General features: G+C 43.0%; 1 protein-coding gene across 2 annotated transcripts in view; it reads left to right on the top strand.

Moving 5' to 3' along the window:
* PLCB1 (phospholipase C beta 1) overlaps positions 1–13,408 on the top strand; it is a 243,390-nt gene that overhangs the window by 156,623 nt on the left and 73,359 nt on the right. For both annotated transcript variants that reach the window (XM_017745250.1, XM_017745251.1), the window contains exons 13-17: positions 5,862–5,932; positions 6,533–6,629; positions 10,191–10,275; positions 11,400–11,524; positions 11,800–11,954. In XM_017745250.1, coding sequence (XP_017600739.1) covers positions 5,862–5,932; positions 6,533–6,629; positions 10,191–10,275; positions 11,400–11,524; positions 11,800–11,954 — 533 coding nt within the window. The remainder of the gene's footprint in view (positions 1–5,861; positions 5,933–6,532; positions 6,630–10,190; positions 10,276–11,399; positions 11,525–11,799; positions 11,955–13,408) is intronic.

The following is a 13,408-nucleotide window of genomic DNA, read 5'->3' as shown; positions in this document are numbered from 1 at the left end:
CATTCATCCAGGCGTCTGTTCTGTGAGGGCTTGTGGCTGAGGAATCCTTAGGGAATGACCCAGGGCTCACTGATGTGTGCTAACATTTGTCTGCACTGCTTATTAAGGAGAGGGAGCTGCCAACTCCTCCACCCTTGGCTGCCTTTCCTGTGTGCCCAAGCCCAGTATCAAACATAAATGTTTTCTTTTTCCTGTCGCCTCTGGGCTGTGCCTGCCATTTGGTGCCCTTCCAGACAGAACCCATTGCCCAGGAGAGCTGCAGAGGGTCTGCAGTGCCTTAAGGTTTAGGATAAAGGGATGAGATCCCTGTTCCTCAGGCAGGGAAGGCTCAAACTTCTATTGTCCTGCATTAGTTGGGAACATGTCATGGACCCCTATTTAAGGTACTATAAGATGTTTTTCTGTTCCAGAGATGGAAACACACAAAACCAACAAAATCTGTATATCCTGCTGTCTGTTCCCTGCACTGGAATTTCTTCTCCTACAGAGACTGAAATTTTGTGTTCTTGTAAGGACAGACATTTATGCCCCAGCAGTAGAATACTGACAGAGTAAATTGGAAGCTCTGCTGGAATATAAGTTCATTGCCATTTGCTATTAAAAAGTTTTTTCCCATTGGTTGTAGTTTTTTCTAAACTCTGATTAACTGAGCTGAAAATTCTCATCCTGGCAGTTTCCCCAAGCTGAATTAACAAGAAAGAAATCCTGCTTCATTTGTGGATAACATTGTTTATCCTATTAGCAGCAAAGAAAGAGTTTTCAACTGTTGTTTTTAAGAAACTATGAAAAGGCCACGCTTTGGAGTAGGCTTTGGATTTCAAAGGAAGATTCATCCTGGTGTCAGGGATGACTTAATACTATTTTCTTGATTTGCTTTAGACAAATCCCAAGCAGGAGAAAAATAAGTGTGTGTTCCAGCTGCCTCCTTTCCAGCATTTGAAATCAGCCCTGGGTTCCTAACTCCCCATTTTTGTTATGAGCACATGGTGAGGACAGTGGCAAAGAACACGTCCTTGGCTTTCTGAGGGCCTGGGCTGCATAGAGCACAACAGCTTTGTCTGTCAGGAGCCCTTCTAGGAGCTTTTCTAGGAAGAGACCCGGGCTGTGAATAAAGATGATGATGATGATGCAAGGCAGAAGGGTCAGTTCCATAATGGAGTGTGTAATTCTACCAACTAACTCTGACTGTTATGCCTGTATCACCTCTGTAACAGCCTCTGATTATGAAGATGAGCACTTACAAATTAGAAAATGCTGGAACTGAGGTTGCAAAATTGCTGTGGTCACTTGGTTCATCTGTGACTGCCAAAACACATTGCTTGTAATCCTTGTGTCAGCCTCTGTTTCCCCTTTAGGACTTGTGCTTCTTTCTGAGAATGCAATGAGTCAATATTTTTCCTCTCTCTGTCATTCAATACTTGATCCTAGATAGAGCATCCTTAGTGAGTGTCTGTGGGGGTATCCAGGCTGCCTGTGAGCTCCTGACAAACAGCGGTGAATTTATCTGAACAATACCTGTGGGAAGTGCAATAATATTAAGCCAATTTAATCTAAGGACAGACAAATCTGACAGAACTTAAGAACACTTTAGGGATGACTGACGAGGAGCACCCAGGATGTCATTTTTCTAGAGTACTTTGAATTTTTAAGCATTCAGAGCACAGCTCCAGAGATAATAGCTACAGCTTACAGCTATGAGAATGCAGCATTTCTGTAAATGAGGTGTCAGTTCTCTGTCAGCGAACAGTTAAAATTATTCACCATATTATAAGAACATTGTGGTAATGAAGAGTTTCCACATGGCAGAGCTCAAGAGTCACCATGACACCCCTCCTTCTCACATCTCCATACTGGAAACATGTGGTGCTGGAGCTCTGCAAGCCTTGTGCTCCTCTGCACCCAATACCAGTTTCTTTGTGGAGTAATGCAATTAATCATAAGCCTGATTCTTAACATTCCTCAAAATGAAGTGTTTCAGTACTCCAACGTTAATATAATCTTTACATTTAGCAACTTGGACATATTTTTCAAACTACTCTATTGGGTTGTATAGCTCCTGTCAGAATGGCTGCTGATCTCCAGGAGAAAGTTGTGCTGATTTAGCCTTCTGGGGATTCTAAATGAGTTTTTCACAGCAGTGCAAAAAAAAAAAAAGTGGAGATTCATATTGGCATTGATATCAAGCTTTGCTGTGTCTTAAGCTGCTTGAGGTCAGATTTAAACCCAAATAAACCCATGTTTTTGATATATTTATAAGACCATATGAAAGTGGGGTGATGGTGAAATAGTAGCAATAATTAAAGAAAAGACTTCTGAGCTTTGTGGGATGCCTTGCAGGATGCCCATGAAACTGATGTAGGAAGTAACTTCCATACTGGTCAGTGGAAAAAACCTTCTCTAAAAGTAGACCAAAGCTGACAAAGCAGAAGAATTTCTGAGATAACTCTTGCGAGATAGATTGTAATTTTGGTAAACAAGCATCTTAGACCTGGCTGGTTTTGCACAATGAACAGAAGAAAACAAGCAAGATTTCCAAAGAAGTTCCATCGCAGTGCAGAAGGAACAGCGGCAGTTCTGCTGGGATGTGCATTTCACCAAAAGCAGGCCCATACTGAAAGGAGCTAAAACTGGCTGATGGAGCAGTATTTAAATATTGTTCAATAAGCAAATTGTTCGTTTCTCACTGATAGGATGATGTTTTTGTCAGAGCAGTGGGTGCTGCAAGGAAAGAGTCATGGGAAGACAGAGAGAGAGGGCAGAATTGGCTCCATAGTTTCATGATGTCTAAAAAGAAAACTGGATAAAAGGTTTTAGGCTCAGTGTATGTAACTGCATTAGTACATGGCTGCTGATGCCAGCTGAGGCCGTGGCCCATTGCTACAAAGGGCTACAAAGAAAAATGATTTATCAAACTGAATAAAGTTTATTTTTCCCTTTTTAAAAATCAGCAAGTGCTGATGTACAGTGGAAAAAACTCAAAAGGTGATTCCCCCCCGGGATGCTGCTGGCTGCCCAAATGTTGCAGAGTTAACAAGCTGCACCAGCAAGTACCACATTCATAATTCATCCTGGCTGTTGTTTTGAAAGGGTCTGAGAAAGCAGATTACCAGATTCCTCTGAATTTCAAGCACTGTCTAACCTTTGCTTTTATTAGGCTCTCAGTATCTGTCAGGATGATGAAAATGGATAATGTTTAGCACGCTGCTTCCTCGACCCAGGGATTTGGCTTGTCATTCCTGATTCCCCTGATCATCCTCCATTCAGTATTACTGTGTTGAACCCTTCTACCCATCTGCTGGGATTCAGCCTCCTTTGTCCACTCCTCATTTTTCCCAAGGAGCACTTTCATGCTTCCCCCACACTGCCCCACTCACCAAGGACTGCTCCTTGAAAACATCCTTAAAGCTGCCCTGTTGTTTCACTGGAGTTTCCTGTGCTCTTCTGTGGATACAATATTGCTGCTAGCAAGAATTTTTCTTGCTTCTTTCCAGTGCCGTGAGATACTTTTCTCTCTCAGGGAAGATACTAGTAGAGTTCTATAAACTATGAACACCTGTGACCTTGCAGAGCTTTGTTTATGGTGCAGTAGAAAAATATTTTGACAATGGATGTTTTAGGATTTTAGCCAATCACCCCCAAGGGGTGGCTGATCCTTTGTCCAATTAGACTATGAAGAAAAATGTCCATAAAAGAGTTTGTAAAATAATTAAATAAATCAGTCTTGCTGCACAATTCCTGCCTGTTGGATCTCTCTTCTCCTCCCTGCCACTGTGGGATATCATAATATTCTTCTGCCTGTGAGTGGTTGGCAGTATCTGTTTCATCTTGTGGTCAGGAGCAACTTCCCCTAATTTCTCGACACTCTTCTGTCTTTCTTGGAGAAGGGCTCTATTTTCACTGTATTTGTGTGCCACATAGCATTGAAGAGGTCCTGTGCTGACCTGGCCTTGTAGTCCCATCTAATTGCAGATAGTGATGATGGCATTACAGCTAATTGTCCCTTAGACAGCCTCAGGGTGGCTTTGTGTCCCTGCCATGAATCAGGGAGAGAGGGCTGGGTGTGAGCACAGGCTGTGCTGCTGAGGGAAAGGCAGTGCAGATGTACCACACCTCCTGAAACACTTATTTTGATTCCATGCTGGCAATCCTGTGTGTTGCTTGTTCTGGTTTTGCTGTCTGATGCAGAACTTGAAAATGAGATTTGATCTCCTTGGGAGTATTTGTGTTAAGTGTTTTTAAATAAACAAACTGTGTGTTGCATACTTTCCTCTCTGGACACTTCCAGCAAGAACAGGCTATCGTGTACCTCTTATCTCAGAAGTGCAAGCTGGCCAAAATCTGCCCACCTCCCCCTTCTTGTGGACTTTGCAAAGTGTTATTTTGCCAGTCTGGTTAAATCAGTTGAGAGCTTCCCATCCAAAGATTGTCAGTGCAAATCCTGTGAGAGCTTGGCTGGCTCTCTGCATTGTGCTGAGGCTCCCTGAGCCATCCCTTGAGCTTGTTGAGCAATCATGTTATTTTCTTCAATGAAATGTTCAGGAGGAAATGTGTTGATGAATAAAAGCTTGACATTTCAACATCTGCATATGGAAGGAAATGCAGGCTGGGTAGTCATCGTTTGGTTGTGAAAGGCACACTCGTGTGTGCTCTCCATTCTCAGAAGGGGCTCACTGGGCCAGATTTGAGGCCTGCTGGAACAAAGAGGAGTTTCTTTATTGACTCAGTGGACTTGGGAGGAACTGAGACTGAATTACCATTCTCTGGAGAGTTTGGGAATGCTGCACAATAGTTAGAATTTTGAGCTGCCACTGCTGAAGAAAGCTGGAAGGCTTGTGGAATAACATCTTTAGGGAGAGCTGTCACTCTTACAGGTGTGGATAAGTGACCGCAGTACAAGTAAATCTTCTTTTCCAGAGTCTTAAGATGCACATTTTTTAATTTCTTTAGTCAAAAATAAGCTTGATATTCCTTAATGGTTTAATTTCAGATGCAACCAAATCAAAACACTTTGGAGGTGAGGGGAGCCCTTCGTTAATTAACGTGAAGGAATTTACGTCTTGCCCGTCGAAATTTGATGAGCGCACTGCAATTGGGAGCGAGGCAGTAAATGTGTTTTATTTGGTCCCATTTACTCCGAGTCCGTTTCCAGGGAAAGGATGAGCCTTAGGCATCTCCTCCCATTGTTTGGTTCGCACTGCCCTCAGCTGGCGCGGCTCGGCTCAGCTCTGCTCCAGAGCCCTGAGCGAGGCACCCCAAAGTGCTCTGCCAAGGGAATTGCTGTGGAGCTCCTGCCGTTTGGCTCCTGTCCCAGACCCTCCCAGCTGTGCTGCCTCAGCGACACATCCAGAACAGATGGACTGTGCTGAGCAGACCTCGGTAGCGCAGCACAGGAGAAGCTCACTGATTTTGATCGTGGTTTCTTCACTCTGTGCATGCTGTTGCTTCCTGGAGTGGGTGAGGCATTCCCTGGAGGTCCTGCATGGATCCTGCAACAGCAGGAGTTTGAACTCACATCTCCAAACCCTGGGGCTGTGTCCCAAACTCGGGAATATCTCTCAGAGCAGTCTGTGATACTCTACCCCACACACTGAGCACACTGCACAGTGCTGATTGCCAAAGAATAAGCATCAAGCAGCTGCAAAGGAAGAGTTCTTGTTTGGTTGGGCAATAAGAACTTAAATCAATGCCGAAAATGGATGAGTCCCTCGAGAGCAGTGAGTTTGATTGGTGCTGTGACAAAAAGCACATGTACAGTGCAGGCTGCTCCCAGCAGTGCTACTTGCATGTCTTTCTTGAATTTGTCACTGGTAATTGTGACTGTTTCCTCAGCCAGTAACTATTTTCTGCTTGAAACTTCTCAGGAGAAGCAGAGATGGAGAGCGACGATGATGATGACTACGATGATGACTGTAAGAAGTCGTCGATGGATGAAGTAAGGGCGGAGATGTGTTTTTGGGGATTGGGTCGGCTCCAGCAGCTGCGGGTTCACGCGCGTTACCAGGAGTGGGGCTGCCATCCAGTGGAGAAAGGGAGGCAGAGCGCCGGGAAGCACAGCACCAGCTTTTCCAAGTTGGTTGTTGGTCGGTTTGGAAGCACATCTTTGCTTTGTTTATTTATACTTTCATTTTCTGAAGATTAAGAACAAATAGCACCACAGCAGATCAGTTTTAGGCAGCTGCCTGTGGTGTTTTTAGCATTGTTGGAAGAAAACTTGACATCAAAAATGTAGAGCTTTATTTATTATTTGTCCAACACTACTGATAAATGTGCTCAGCGCTGTGCATGGGTAGAGGTAATGCATTCCCTTCCCTGGGAGCCACGTAAAAAGAATGAATAGAGCATCAGTATAATATAAACATTTACATCTTACAGCCCATTTTGTTCTTTCCTATGTGACATTCCCTATATGAAGCATTGCCTTCGCTAGCCAGGGGCAGTGAAAGACACCACAACTGATGGAAAACTGGGCTTTGGTATTTGTGGCCTCTGATAGACAGACCCAAACTGCAGCATTTTTCCTTCTCTTCCCTAGGGTACTGCTGGAAGTGAGGCTATGGCCACGGAAGAGATGTCTAACCTGGTAAACTACATTCAGCCTGTGAAGTTCGAGTCATTTGAAGTATCAAAAAGTAAGTAAGAAACATACTTAAAATTACCTGGCAGGTGTTTGGCAGAGTTCTGCAGGAGTGTTGCTTGGCTTCCTCTCAGTTAGATACAGGCACACAGACAGAAAATGTTCCCTTGGTATCCAGCCAGATAGATCCATTTGTGTTTTGAAACCTCTTTTAGTCTAAATATCCAACTTCTATCAACAGTAAATGTGCTGACATTTCAAAAACAGTGTTGAAAGTTATGTGCTTACATTGTCTTTGTTGTCCATGACTGAAGAGTAACTTCAACAGTTTGAGAAAGGTGGTCCTAAATATCCCTACTTTCATTTTGCCTCTGGTACTTCTACAGAAGATTCAGGGCAAGCAGAGTCTGCCCTTCTCCACATGCAAATTCACTTTCCTGCCTCTCTGTGTTGTATAGAAAGGGCCATAATTTCACCCCCTGCTGGCTTTTACAGAAGATGCCTTGCTGGGATGCACTCGGTGCCATCCTCAGTGAGCACTGCAGCATCTCTACCTTCCTTGATGCACACCCCCCCACTGTTTGCCTGCCCTTTTTCACTTTGACAGGTTTTAATGTGCTTTTGGAGCTTTCTTAGTTAAAGAAGTGTGCAGCATTTTAATTTATTCCAGAATTGTGGTGTCCTTGGCAGAGGACAGGTAATTGCTGCCTAAATCCATGTCTCTGTACAAGATTTGGCATTTGCTTGTGATGAATAATAAACATGTAAGAAGTTCCCCAGTGTTCATTTGTATGTGGGTATTTATACAGATACCACACATGAGCAGTCACAGAATCATGCAGGGAGCTGTGCTTGTTCCCTGTAGTAGTGTCCCTTTGGGTGTTTATAATCTCCTCCAGCTCTAATGAGAGTTACAAGAACACAGTGGGAAGGAGATGTGCCTTCTGGAAAGGAAGCCATGTGAATCCTAGCACTACAAGTTGATGCAGCTGTTATAAAATTGTCTCATGTAGGGTTTTTTTTTTTTTCCTGTTCACATGTCTTTGCCTTTCTGTGTTTTGTTTTTTGTAAAGATCTGCTACTGTCCAGAATTTTCTCCTAGGTCTTGATGTGACCTTTGATCAATAATACTGTTTCAGTGAACTCATATTGTTAAGGAATTAAAATTTTGGTGTTTGTGTCAAAAAAAATCAGTATGTGATAAATATGTCCCTAGGTGGTAAATGTTGCTGGCTGGCTAAAGCATGACTTGGGTGTTCTGGTCTTAGTCTTGGCCTGGACTCACTGCTGGATCTTCATTAAATGAGCTGAATAAAGAAGGGATTAGATGAGGATTAGTTTTCAATTTGCTTTCTATCCAGCTGTTTCTCAAAAATTTTATTTTTGTTCACTTCACTTTCTTAATTATAGAGATCTATACTTGTCTTTTATACAGTTTTATTGTTTCAATGTTATAGCACTTTTCTAATATATAATTTTTTATTCAGATTTTTTTGGATTTGTGATCCAGACCTCCATGGTGATAACAGTACCTCACGACTTGTCATTCAAACGTTCTAAAAGTGCATTTTCTGGTCTTGCATCCAAGTTGTTAACAGAAATATTAAATAGCCGTAGATCTGTACCAGTCCCCTGACAGCCCTCACCAGAAACATTCCCTCTCTCTGGCAGCAAGTAGCTGTAACTGTACTTTTCCACGTTTTTCAGACAGCTCTCAATGAGTTATTTGTTCACTCTGCTGTAATTTCCTCCTGATAAGGTAGCAGGGTGTCATGTATCACGAGGGAGAAATGTCTCTCCTGCACAGTCTTTTCTTCAAAAGGCAGGTCCCTTAATCCTCTCCAGATACTACAAGGAAATAATTGTTCTTATTTTAATTATGAGTGTGATTAAGCTCTGGACAGTTGGTAACCAAATCCTTTAACACCTACCAGCTCTGGTTTCCTACAAATACTCTCCTTTAAGACAAGGCTGTGAGATAAGAGTTTATTACTACAAGAAATTCTAGCCCCTACATTCTAAATAGGATAAAAGCAGTATACATGTGTGTTGCTAGTGCTGTGCCATCAGTAGGAGGGTAGCTGGAATAAGAATAATCTCAGTGTCTTTATGAGAAGCTGAGATGGAGGTGAGCCAGCTGGAGAAAGAAAGGATATTTTGTGTTAGAAAGGAAGAGGGAGTGGTAGGAGAGCAGCCTCTAGGGAATAACAGGAATCTCGAGCCATTAGGAGATAACAGCTGTGAATAACAGCAATAGCATGATGGTTGCTAATTAGAAATAGGGACCACCATAAGCTCTCCTAGAGGCAGAGGATTACCTTTGGAATCCCATGTTCATCCTCTGACTCTTCAGCATGGACTGAGAATGGTTTGTAGTTCCCAGGCTGGCAGCACATTTTCCTCTCACACTGGCCAAAACAATCTAGTTCCTCATTTCTTTGGATCCACTGCTTCCTTTTTGGCTCCCTGTGAGGACAGTGCCCACCTGTTTCTGTCCTGCTCCTCTCTGCTTTTGTTCAGTTTCATCCCTCTCCTGCAGCTTCGCAGTTGGACTTTCGGGAGCTGGCCAGCCCTGCCTCCTGGCCATCTCTGGATTGCTGCAGCACAATTATAATAATTTCTAAACCTCGATGAGGTCGGGCCTTTTCTCTGCCTTACTGTTTGCTTTCAGTAAAGTGATGAGGCTGGAGAGATCTTGCTCCAACACAGGCACTGATCCCCTCATTTTTAAACAGATCAGTGCTGAGTGAGTTAATGGATTTGACCTCCAGGGCTGTGGCTCCTTCTAGGCAGCCACACGGCTGATTGGGGTGAAGTGGGAAGCTGTTTACAGAAATCCTTACCTCTGAACAGAAGTAAAGGTACTGAAGCTTGCAGGGTCTTGACTTAGGCTCTCTGCTGCATCCTGATGCTTGGATGCATTAAACGGCTGTGCCCACATCAGGCAAAGGTGAGTGACAAATGGCGCACAAATTAATGTTTACTCCAACCGCCTCAGACGCGGAGGAGGAGCTGTTCACCACTGGCAGATCAGAGGTCATAAAGGCTTCCTGTCATTTGGGAATTAGGTCTGAATCCCTGCTGGGACACTGGGAGTGCACCTTCAGGGGTGATTGGATAGTGGTGTTTCGTGGCTTTGACAGCTGTGACCATACCCTGATGTACCAAGAGCCACTGCAGGCACAGCACTGCTCACTTTAATATGATATGGATATCGGTTATTGCAGCTCCCAGCCCACGCACCTGCCTGCAAAGACAAGCCAGAGATCCAGCAGTGCCCCCAGCAAGCTGCTGCAGCACCTCTGTGCCACAGATGGGATCTCTGGGCTCACCTTCTTGAATACATCCACACAGTGTTTTGCACTGACCATTGCCTGCAGCTGGTCCAGCATCAACCTCGGGCAGCACCAGTGTGGGCAGTGCTGATGTGAGTGCAGATGGAGCTTAGAGTGTGTGCAGAGTGAGGTCACTGCTGTCAGCAAACCTGTGTGTAAATTCCTTGGGATGAGGGTGAAAAGAGCTGGTGAACTGTAGGTGGGAGAAGGGGGCTGGGACTAAGCCACGTGAGTTCGTGCTCTAACATGTCACTGGTTTTATCTCCCCTCTAAACCTGCAGAACGCAACAAAAGCTTTGAAATGTCTTCCTTTGTGGAAACCAAAGGGCTTGAGCAACTTACAAAGTCTCCTGTGGAATTTGTGGAGTATCCTTGACTTTCAGGAACCTGCTTCCTAAGTCTTGCTATATCTGAGATTTGCTACAGAGCTTTATTGTAATTCAGAGACAGGAGCTGGGGAAATAGGGAACCCAAATGAAATTTGTAGATTTGACTGTCTTTCTAAATGAATTAATTGGCCTGAGTTCTGATGAGCTAATTTAAAAACTGGCATGAATCCTCGTGCTGTGGGCTAGGACTAGAGGGAATAGGCATAAATGACATATTGAAGACCTAATTCTTTGTATTCTGATTGTTATATTTATCATCCTGTATGGAGTGGTAAGAGTTATGGTGAACAAATTGTCAAAATGTGGCTGACTTTTTTGCAAAGTTACATGAGAACTCGCTTTCCCATCATACCTCTACTTCTCAGAGCACTGAGCTGGTTTATTGCCACACAGTTTCTTAATTTTTTTTTAATAACTTCTAAAGAAAAGCTAAGGAACATTCTGGTTAGACCTTTTGATGTTTCTCAGTATGTCTCCTCATGGCTGCAGTTAAGAATGAATGAGATAAAATAGATAAACAGATAAAACAGTGCCTCAAAGGAGATAAATGGAAAGCTCCTTCCACAGATCGCCTGCAGCACGTTCTCATCTCGGAGATTCGTAGACTCAACCGTAAGATGTATACAGTCATCGTTTCTGTCCATGTAGAGGCCAATTCCAATCCTCATTCCAGAAAAACACTTTTTAACTGAACATCTCTCCCTGCTTCAGAGGAAGGTTCACTGTTTGCAGGGGGAAGATTCACTGTTTACAGCCAACTGGCTGTAAACATTCTATAAATGTAATCCTAGGAAAATCCCAAAGTAGGAACCATAAAGATAAATGGCATTTTATTAATATGATCTTCTTAATGCATCTGCCAGTGCTCTTTCCTTGCTTATTCTGAGTACTCTATGCAGGAACAAGCAGCACCTTTAATTGCCCCATATTTATCCTATCTCCTACAAAACTGTGGACATCTGGAAGTGTGATGGCTACAGAAATCCAATGAGGAACCCCACTGCCATTCTGTAAACATCACCTGTGTTTAACCCTGCAGTTGCACTTCTCTGCCAGGTGATTTTTGTCATATATTCTATACCTTAACTACTCACTGTTCAGATACAACAAAATGCAGCTGAGCCGGATTTACCCAAAGGGAACACGAGTAGACTCTTCCAACTACATGCCACAAGTCTTTTGGAATGCTGGCTGCCAGATGGTTGCCCTCAACTTCCAAACCGTAGGTAAGTTATGCTGTTCTCTGGGTTTGGAAAGCTGTACATGTCCACTTCTCTGATAGAGTTGCTGATTCATAGGTAGGAAAGGTTTTATTCATCAAAAATTATCTAGGGATTAAATTATACTATAGAGCTGTTAATTAAAATCTTTAACCCAGGCTTGTACTGTGGCTGTTACAGTCAGTATGAAATTACAGTATTTGTTTTTTTTTTTATTTTACTGCTTTTTGAAATTTTTATCTGTCCAGAAGATAACTCTTACCAATATTTTTAACATCCAGATTTGTCTATGCAAATAAACATGGGAATGTACGAATACAATGGCAAAAGTGGATACAGGTTAAAGCCAGAATTCATGAGAAGGCCAGACAAGCACTTTGATCCATTTACTGAAGGAATAGTGGATGGAATAGTAGCCAACACTTTGTCTGTCAAGGTACGTATGTTGCTGGTGGAAGTGCTCTCATGGCAATGCCAGAGCATGGATGTATTTGTATTTCTGTGGTGCAGTGGCCTAGAAAATGACTATATTAAGCCAAGAAAATAAAATAAATTTCATTTCTTGGAGTGTCATTTAATTCTGCCTCACGTTTCATATTGTAGGATAAATCAATATGTTTTTATTGTATGTATTCTTTGCCATAGAAGTACTGACAGAATCACAGAATTGGGAAGTGAATGGATTTAGGATCAGTTTGGCAGTGTTTTTAGAAACAAAGAGCTGGATTTAAAACATGCTGTTGTGAAGTGGGAGGTTGGACTGGAATAGCTAGAACTCTACATGCTCAGTATAAATACATTTTTCTGGTTTTCTGAAAGTTCTCCAGCAGAACTGTGGAACCATAAATGTCAGCTGCAATTCATTGCCAACTTGTTTTTTCTTGTTCCTTTTTAAGGACCCCTAATGAAGTTCAGGGACTGCCAGGAACTTGCAGATTGAGAATTACCTGTGTGAGTGTTTAGGGGGATAAGATTGCATTGGCTGTGACAGGGGGACAAATTCACTTGGTGTATCTCCAGCTAGAAAACCATAAACTTCCTGGAGTCCTGCTACTACTTTAATGGTCTTGTCCATTAGAACAGCCTCTGTATTATAGAGTCCACCTGCAGAATATCCTCTGTTTTCACTGAGGGAAAACAAGTATTTCCTCTCAGGCTGCAGGCAGAAGAGCAGCAGAGCCATGCTGGGAGGGATGTGGATAAAGGAATAGTCTAGTGACATGCACAGTAATAGAAGAGGATGTGTGGGGTGACCTTTCATGGTGACCTGCAATCATGGAAGCTTTCAGGCCCCTCCTGTGGGTTTAGAGGCACTTTCTTCTGCAATTAGAGCAAATGGAGGTGGAAGTCGTTCAGCAGCTATTAGGAGATGCACAGCTTTTAACAGGATGAGCATCCAGGAGTCAGCAGACAGCTGTCAGAAGGCAGCTGCCTCTGCCTGCTCAGGGAGGGCTCTGCTGGTCACAGTGTCAGTGCTCACACAGGCAGAGCTGGCACTGGATTGAGATTTGCTGTAGGCAAGCCTCAATTTGTTAAGGTACAGTGACACTGCACCACTCCTGTGCTTCTTCAGCGTTCTGAAGTAATTGCAGACCTTTCTTTCATTTTTTCAAGCTGAGAGTTGTGCTGCCTGTTAAAAATAAGAACTAGGAAACATCAGCTATTTTACAATTTATTTTCATATTAAAACTCCTCTGTGAAGAGCCTTTATTAGAATACAAACTTTTAAGATTGTTTTCTCCCTCACAGCTAAAAGCGTATATGTCATTTCTCTGCCATTTAAACCTCTGTTTTTTCAAGCATTTTTTGAACCTGTTGTTGAGACTAGATAGAACTTCAGAGTTCTCAGGAAATAGGCATACAGATTGAGGAAGAGATCCAAATGAGTAT

This window comes from Corvus brachyrhynchos, unplaced genomic scaffold (assembly GCF_000691975.1).
Source record: "Corvus brachyrhynchos isolate BGI_N302 unplaced genomic scaffold, ASM69197v1 scaffold69, whole genome shotgun sequence".
NCBI classification, from domain to species: domain Eukaryota; kingdom Metazoa; phylum Chordata; class Aves; order Passeriformes; family Corvidae; genus Corvus; species Corvus brachyrhynchos.
This window is presented reverse-complemented; position numbering and strand designations above follow the sequence as displayed.